At 38.1% G+C, this 8,845-nt stretch overlaps 1 protein-coding gene across 1 annotated transcript; it reads left to right on the forward strand.

Moving 5' to 3' along the window:
* The first annotated feature begins 502 nt into the window (after positions 1 to 502).
* Positions 503 to 7,673, forward strand: LOC141129852 (protocadherin-8-like). The gene is made up of 4 exons (XM_073617906.1): positions 503 to 3,017; positions 3,361 to 3,428; positions 5,042 to 5,175; positions 6,364 to 7,673. The coding sequence occupies exons 1-4, from the start codon at positions 648 to 650 to the stop codon at positions 6,741 to 6,743; spliced, it is 2,952 nt and encodes a 983-aa protein (XP_073474007.1). The 5' UTR covers positions 503 to 647; the 3' UTR covers positions 6,744 to 7,673.
* The last annotated feature ends 1,172 nt before the right edge of the window (positions 7,674 to 8,845 follow it).

Here is an 8,845-nt window from a genome sequence, read left to right on the forward strand (position 1 = left end):
TAGCTTTGTGAATTGAGCTATATTTGTGTTCAGTAGTGAACTAAAAAAAAATATTTTTTGTTTGCATTAATATTATTTTTGTTATAATTTTAGATTATATTGTTTTTTGGGGATGTTACAACATAACCATGTTTGTAGTTTTCTCAGTTATTGCTTGCTTCAGTAACAATATAAGCTTCAACAAAGTCAGCAGCAACCTACATTTAATAGTAAAATAATGTAATCCCAGGGTCATCAAATTGTTTCTGTATAGCTGATTTGACTTTTTTGATTACTGGCATTCTAAGAGAACACAGCTTTCTTGAGGTGTCACAAAGTATAACTGTATATTAGCTGGCCTCTTACTGAGAGCTCTCTTAATGACAGCCTCATTTGCTCAGCCTCAGTGACCATTTGTCCTGGAGTCATTGGAGATTGGTGGAAGGGGGAGTTAATTTACATATCCTTGAGCATATAACCTGGGGAAAGAGATGAGCCCAAGCAGTTATTCACACTTTCCTGAATACAGGCACCACTTAACAGGATTGTGCTGAGTGCTTTCACAGCTGGCAGGCTCCATTGATACTACATTGTTCCTCTTCAAGATACAACACCAAGAGTTTTTACTTGGCAGCATAAACAGATCTACAACAAGGAAAGGACTGAAAATGTTTGAGTTCTTCAAAGTACTGCCAGCACTACTGCTGGGTTTGATGACTTCACTATCCTCTGCAGAATTTGTTCATTACTACATCTACGAGGAAGAGGCACCTGGAACGGTCATTGCTGTTTTATCAGAGCACCCACTGTTCAACTCAACTGACCAACTTGAGAGCAACTTTCACCTTATGAAGCAATATAACAACTCCATTATCCAACTGCAAGACAGCGATGGCCAGCTGAGCATTGGGGAGAAGATTGACAGGGAACAGATCTGCAGGCAGACTTTAAACTGTATCCTGGCTCTGGACGTGGTCAGTTTTTCAAAGGATCAGATAAAGTTGATGAATGTAAAAGTGGAGGTAAGAGATATTAACGATAACAGACCTCACTTCCCTAGTTCTGAAATACATGTGGATATTTCTGAAAGTTTAGCAGTGGGTGCTAGGATTCCTTTGCAAATAGCTATTGATGAAGATATTGGGGAAAACTCTATCCAGAACTATGAACTGTCAGATAACAGCCACTTCAAGATTGATGTGAAGACTAGAACTGATGGGGTTAAATATGCAAACCTAGTACTTTTAAAGGAATTAGACAGGGAAAGGCAGTCTGCATACACCTTGACACTGGTTGCCATGGATGGAGGGAGCCCATCACTTTCTGGTAGTGCAGTGGTTAATGTTCGGGTCCTGGACTTTAATGACAACAGCCCAGTGTTTGAGAAGAGTGCTGTCACTGTGGACATGATGGAGGATGCTCCTGCTGGATATCTCTTACTGGACCTCAATGCAGATGACCTTGATGAAGGTGCCAATGGAGAAATAATTTACAGTTTCAGCCCTCAGGTGTCCCCAGAGGTACGTCAGCTCTTTCATGTAGATCCCAAATCAGGTGGCATAACTCTTGAGGGTAAAGTTGATTATGAGAGCAGGCAAACTTATGAGTTTGATATACAAGCTCAGGATTTAAGTCCTAATCCATTAACTGCTACTTGTAAAATAACTGTGCATATTATAGATGCAAATGATAATGCTCCAGCTATCACCATCACTCCCTTAACTACTGTCAACAAAGGCATAGCCTATATAACTGAAGGAGCTGCTAAGGATAGCTTTGTAGCACTTATCGGCACCACAGATAGAGACTCTGGGCTTAATGGACAAGTTCATTGTACACTTTATGGGCATGAACACTTCAAACTCAAGCAAGCCTATGAGGACAGTTTTATGATAGTCACTACTTCTCCCCTGGACCGGGAAAAGATAGCTGAATACAACCTGACAATTGTAGCAGAAGATTTGGGATTTCCTTCCTTGAAAACCATAAAGCAGTATACTGTCAGGCTGATTGATGAGAATGACAATGTTCCTGAATTTACCAAACAAATATATGAGGCCTCTATATGGGAGAATAATGCCCCTGGAACTTATATCACAACTGTGATGGCCAAAGACACTGATTTTGGACTGAATGGCAAAATATCTTATAGATTGGTTGATGCAAAAATACTGGGTCAGTCCTTGTCTACATTTGTGGCTATTGACACTGACTCAGGTATGTTGCGTGCTGTAAGATCATTGGACTATGAAATGCTTAAACAGCTAGACCTTGAAATCGAAGCTATTGACAATGGTACTCCTCAACTTACAGCTCGTACTCAGCTGAGAATAAAGATAATTGATGTAAATGACAATGCACCTGTGATAACTTTCCCCTTGGTGGATAATGGATCTGCTGAAGTTATGTTGCCCATCCATGCCCCACAAAATTACTTAGTCCTGCAGGTTAAAGCCACTGATAAGGATGAGGGGGTGAATTCCCAACTTTTCTTCGCTATTCAGGAAGACAACCAAAAATTGTTTGCCATAAACAAAGTGACTGGTGAATTATCATTAACCAGAAAAATTGATTCTTTGCAAGATAAGGACTTGTGTATTGTTATTGCCGTGCATGACAATGGACGACCTTCCATGTATTCCAATACTACCATAAAATTCACTTTTACTGAATCCTTTCCATCTAATGTAGAGATAGTTATTATGCAAAGTTCTGCAGAGAGCCAGCATCAGATGGACCTGTCCATAATCTTCATAGCAGTGTTATCTGGAGGTTGTGCTTTGCTCCTCATCGCTATATTATTTGTGGCCTGTTCTTGCAAACGAAAATCTGCTAATTCTAAGACTGATGTTGAAGAACAAAGGATAAGAGAAGTTAAAGACCAACTACTTAATAGCACATCTTCGCCAAAAGAGAGCCTGTCATCTTCCACTTTGTCACAGTCTGAATCTTGTCATCTGTCGATCAACACAGAGTCTGAAGGCTGCAGTGCATCATCCAGCACAGACCTGGTCAAGGACCTCCAGACAGAATCAAATGTAAGTAATCCTTTTATTTGATTTATTAACTATTACCCAAGGCCTCAGAGAACATAAAGGCATTTATTCAGTTTCATACTGTTAGAGTTTAATCTTACCTGCAACACAATGACAATCACTAAAGTGTTTTCAGTTGTACAGCTAGTGTCCAAATACTTAATATGTCTTCAGAATATTTGTTATTATTACTATGCAAATGATTGTAGGCTGTTTTACAGGACAGCACTTGTTATCTTGGCAATTTAAATTCTTGCATCATGCACGCTAATGAGGGCTTTGATTGAAAGGTGAAAATAACTTTGTCTTTCACTGAATGCTAATGACTTTTTCCCTCTCTTAACAGAGTTCAGATTCAGATCCATTATACCATTCATCCAGGTTCTGCAGAGATATCTCTACTGGGAGCATAAGGTAACAATCATAACTACTGTCAACACCACAAAAATTAGTTTGTTAGTAGAAGACATGAAATCTGAAATTGTATTAGTTATAATTGTATTACTATTAGGAAGTCTGATGCAGGTATGGGACATTAGTGGGTCTCAGTTTTGTGGCATTTGAAGTAAAATGGCACCATGTTTGGCCCTTTAAAATGAGAACAATTATTGTTTAGTACACTATTTGTAATCTGTAAGGTTCAGTATTCAGAGCAACCACTCAGCTTTTAGTTTGCAGAATTTAGATTGGTTTAAAGGTACAACTACACATATGAGATGATTGCTGCCTATTTGGGTTGAGTAACAATTGTGTATATATATATATATATATATATATATATATATATATATATATATATATGGTCAGTTTGCATCTTCTGCAAAAAAGCCCAAGCTAAAGCTACCCATACACATATAGATTTTTCATTTAGCCAGTGGGCTAAACAAGAAAAACCTAATGGATTCCTCCTTCTAAGCTAAACAGCATGGATAGAGGAATATCCTTTGATAGTTATTGAATTTTGACAGCCAGCGCCTGCAACTATCAGACTACCTGCACAATGACTGGATCTGATTGGATGCCATCACTGTTCAGTCAACAATTTTCTGTCCAGCTCCACTGACAAAAGTTGGTTAAAAAATTTTCTTGTCTAAGCACTTGATCCTGAGAAGGCCACCCATGCTTTAATTTAGAAAAGTTTTTGGCAGTCTTTAGGATATGACTTTCCCTAGCATTGTCTTCTTTGATAAGGTCAACTCTGGGGAATTCTGCTTATTTAATAAAAAGCATAGCAAGGATTTTTTTTTACATTACAATTGTTCTAACATGTAACTGTTCAGCAGGTACATTTTCCAGCCTTCAACTAATGTCTATAGGTACCTTAAGCTGGCCATACATTATACAATTTTCTTGTTCGATTTCCTTTAGTTTTACCTGCAACTATGTAGTGCAAGGACCTGCCTGATTGGATACAAATTGAAAGTGTTTAGGTTTGGCCCCATATTATATGGTTTTGGTAATCTAAAGGACAATTTTAGAAGAGTATTACATAATGTATGGCCAGCTTATGTTTATTTGTTAAGGTGCCCAGAGGCATTGGAAAATCCCCCCCCCCCCCCGATTCCTGATTTGGTTAATTATGGTTGGGTAGAAAAACAATTAAATTCTGTCTGTGGCACTTTTTTTATTTGCAATAACGTCCAAAGTTGCATGGCCAGCTTTCAGGGTATTCCCCCTTCTTCAAGGTCCAAGCAGTACAAAACAAGATGAGTACTGCTTGGACCTTGAAGAAGTGGGTATACCCCAAAAGCTTGTCCTGAAATGTTGGATGTTAGTTCAAAATATTATTATTTTTTTTAAACAAATGCACTAATATGACTACAATCACCTCAAGCAAATTGATTGCATGGTGTATGTAGCCCCTGATCTTGACAAAAATTCCCTAATATGTATATGTTTTGGAAAGATCATTCTGACAAGGCAATATACAGTCAATAATGTAATAACAAGGAATGCTTACTTTAAACATATCAGAACTTGTTTATTGTTTTATGTTAGAACTCATTTACCACCTTTTATTTCTGCAGTGGAAAATCTCAGACTGAACGGCTTAGTGCAAAAGACAGTGGTAAAGGAGACAGTGACTTCAATGACAGTGATTCTGACACCAGTGGGGAAGGTGTGAAAAGAGACACAGGCCTGCCAATTCACAAGCAGCCATGTAAGTTGTAGCTCAAACAGACTGCTGTATTTTTAGTATGTCTCATGTAAAGAGCAAAAATATTATGATATGAAACTATCAATTAAGTTTTAATTGTATTGTGTCTTATTTATATAGCAAACATTTCAGGTGTATGTCCAGCCAAAACGTTGCTAGTGGGAAAGAATCAGAAACTCTTTTGGGTTTTAGTTCAGTCCAAAGATCTCTCTTCACTTACTATCTCAGTGACAATGGTTTCCAAATAGGAAGTAAGGGTAAATTCTCCAACTATTTTGGGGAAGGATAAACCCCTTTTGCGTGTCCTACTTCTTGTCTAGGGAAAATGTTGTCACTCTGACCATAAAGGAAAATTACCCTAACAGAGCCCTGGATAGCAGTAAAACTTTAACAGGGGTTCTAATCCTTTACCGCTCTATTCAAAATAATATCATATTATATCAATAATATCATATCATAATAATAATATTATTATTCAGGATTTATATAGCACCAACAGTTTGCACAGCGCTTTAAAATTTAAAGGGAGACGATACAGAAACATTATAATTAAATACAAGAGGGTTAGGAGGGCCCTGCTCCTGGGAGCTTACAATCTAATAGGGAGGGACTGGTGGAACAAAGGTAATAACTGTGAGGGGTGAACTGATGGGAGAAATAGAAGATTTGGTTATTTGTTGAAGGCAGGGTAGGTTCCCCTGAAGAGATGAATTTTCAAGGATTGCCTAAAAGTAAACAGAGTAGGAGATAGCCAGACAGATTGGGGTAGCGAGAGGATTCCATTCCAGAGGATGGGAGAGGTTCTGAAGAAGTCCTGGAGATGAGCAAGGGAGGAGGAGACAATGGAGCTAGAGAGAAGGAGGTATTGGGAGGAGCAGAGAGGACAGTTTGATTGATATTTGGAGACAAGATTGGTGATGTAGGTCACGGCAGAGTTGTAAATGGCTTTGTATGTTATTGTTAATGTTTTGAATTTTATTCACTGTGCATTCGGAAGCCAGTGGAGGGATTGGCAAAGAGGGATGGCAGACACTAAAGGTGGAAGAGTCTGCCAGCAGTAGATAAAAAGTTTTGTCTGGTCATGCACTTAGGTTTTCTTGATCAGTATTATATAGTTCACACTATTCAACTCTGACTGTTCATGTCTAATTCACTCTGCAATTACAACACTGTTTTCTTCCTTTATTCAAGGTTATCCATACACAGGAACATCTGGAACACTGCGAGGTCCAGTACATCCAGTCAGCCACCACAGCAATAAAGTCCCATATCCTGGAAATGCAACCATGCAGTATGAAAAGGGATATGAAATGTCTTATTCCTTAGTTCCTACTTACTACAACACCTATCACAACTCCAGAATACCTAATGTCCCTGTCACCAGCTATACAATTAAAGACTCATATTATGTCAACAGTGTGCAGGATAAGAGGATCACTGGACAATGTGAACAGGATTGGTTGAACAGAAAAGCCATGCTTTCACCACCTAGGGTGTCCAGGACATACCACAGGTCCAATTACAACACAGAAATCAGCTTGCAACCCTGTGAAATTGCAACCACCTTTTAAACCTTTCTGGGAAAAGTAACTGGGTTATAGTGTATTTAACACTATGATTTTTTAATTTTGAATAACAGACAAGAAGAGTTAAAACTATTAGTTTTTCTTGCCATCTGTAGCTCATTAGGGAGATTCTTTCCTTGCACTTCCTCTCTGAACAGGAAGTGAGAGAATATCTTTGTTATGGAAACAAGAGCGCCCATTAGAAGATGTCCCCTCTTTTTCTGTTCTGGTGGCAACATAAAATTGTGGCTTTGCCAGCACTTTCATTTCTGGTGACACTGAAGATCAGGACAGATATAAAGAGGGGGAATACAGACAGCAATTAAAACTAACCAATGGCTCTATCCCCTTAAGACTCTAGCCAAAAGAAAAATGCCTTTAATTATACTTCAAGAAAAGGTCCAGTTTAGTATTGTGTTCACTAGATTCTAAATCTGTACCCTAATTAAAGGAGCCCTGCATCTCCACCAGTAGACCCTAGGTGGCAGTATTGCTGCTGGTGCATGAGGTTATGTAGTCACTGAGCATGAGCTGTCCTCCAAAACAGCAGATCCAAAGATCTTATGTAAGCATGTACCTCCTATATACTCCTGGAACAAAATATGTCACTAGACACAGCAAATAGCAAGATAAATCAAAAGGAGGCTCTGCAGAAATAGAAAAACACAGAATATCATGCTAATACAATGTAAATGTAAAAATGTAGAAAATAAATGCATTCTACAAATTTAGTTGTACAAATGTATGAGTTGTAGGAGGAGACATGCAAATATCTTATGAAATGTCACTTTAGCTAACTATGCATACAGAATAGCTAGTTTTATAGCACAGAAACAATCAGGAATAGAAAATTTAAAAAAGGGTATGTAACAAGGCATACCCTTTGAGTTTGTAAGGAATCTAGTTATTGATGCATTTTATTCTGTCACTGCATTCTTGTTAGTTCACATGTAAATATCTAATAATTTTTGTACATATATATATATGTTTAGCTTTTTGATTGTACATATCATATGGTTTTTATGTTGTATATGAATTTGGTCTTTCAATAAATATTTATTTTTAAAATTTCTCTAAAATGTATGTTTCATTTTTTTTTTATTATTACAGTTAAAGGAGTAACATGGCTCTTTTATAAAGTGGCTCTTTTATTTCCTAAGGTACTAGCAAACTGATTGAAGTACAGACATTACACAGCTGGCGCTGTTCACATTCTTATAATAATTACCCATTACAATAAATATAATTGGGATTCTAGAATCTGTCTTCCAAACACAATCTTGATTAAATGTATCTAAAGCCAAATCTTTTTTGTGTTTTTCATTTTGAATAAAGCAGGAATGTTTTTCTTTCCATCTTTGTCCCATTCCTAAGATTTTCTGATGAAATTAGAAGAAATCTCTTGAAAGTGAGAAAATTCTCTTTGGCTCGGTTCACACTAGTGGCTGTGCGTTCCAGTTGCGGGTATCGCATCGATTCCACCACCCCAAGGCTGAATTGCACTGCTCTTGCCATAGGCGTAGGGCTGCCATTCATTCTGAATGCCATCCCCACTCATCTCAGCTCGCAGGTGTGGGAACTGCAAGGGAACCACATGGTCTTTTTGAGGTTTCCCTGCGGCTGTGTTTTTAAAAAGGTGAATGCACCTTTGTTGTGCGTTAAATGCAGCACAGCCAACCCATTCAAATGAATAGGCTGCCATGCCCAAGCAAATACGGGACGCATGGCCCGCACTAGTATGAACCGAGCCTTGGACAGTTTCGACTCTATAACTCAACATTTTGGACTTTTCCTCACTTTTAATCCAGGTATCATTGGTCACCAGGACACATTGAGAGGATGTCCTAGACAGCAATAGCGACCTAACTATAGTTCCAACTTCTCACAGCTGTGTCCACACTGCAAGGTGTAATGGAAATGTGTAAGTTCTGTATATAATTGTATTGTATTTTGTATGTATTGCACATTGCCCTCACTGTGCAACAGCACTAATAATGTTTTCAGTAAATGTTTACATTCTTTCGAGTCCTGATTAGAATAAGCCTGCCTATGTAATGCCCTTTGTTACGATAAACCTACAATTGTAATATTAATGTGATACCTACGTA

Source organism: Aquarana catesbeiana, linkage group LG02, assembly GCF_042186555.1.
Source record: "Aquarana catesbeiana isolate 2022-GZ linkage group LG02, ASM4218655v1, whole genome shotgun sequence".
Taxonomy (NCBI): domain Eukaryota; kingdom Metazoa; phylum Chordata; class Amphibia; order Anura; family Ranidae; genus Aquarana; species Aquarana catesbeiana.

Bases quoted from the DNA above. Each gene is read 5' to 3' on its own strand.
- LOC141129852 (XM_073617906.1), top strand. From the start codon at position 648: ATGTTTGAGTTCTTCAAAGTACTGCCAGCACTACTGCTGGGTTTGATG. The intron at 3,018-3,360 runs GTAAGTAATCCT...CTCTCTTAACAG, and splicing joins ACCTCCAGACAGAATCAAAT to AGTTCAGATTCAGATCCATT. The intron at 5,176-6,363 runs GTAAGTTGTAGC...CCTTTATTCAAG, and splicing joins GCCAATTCACAAGCAGCCAT to GTTATCCATACACAGGAACA.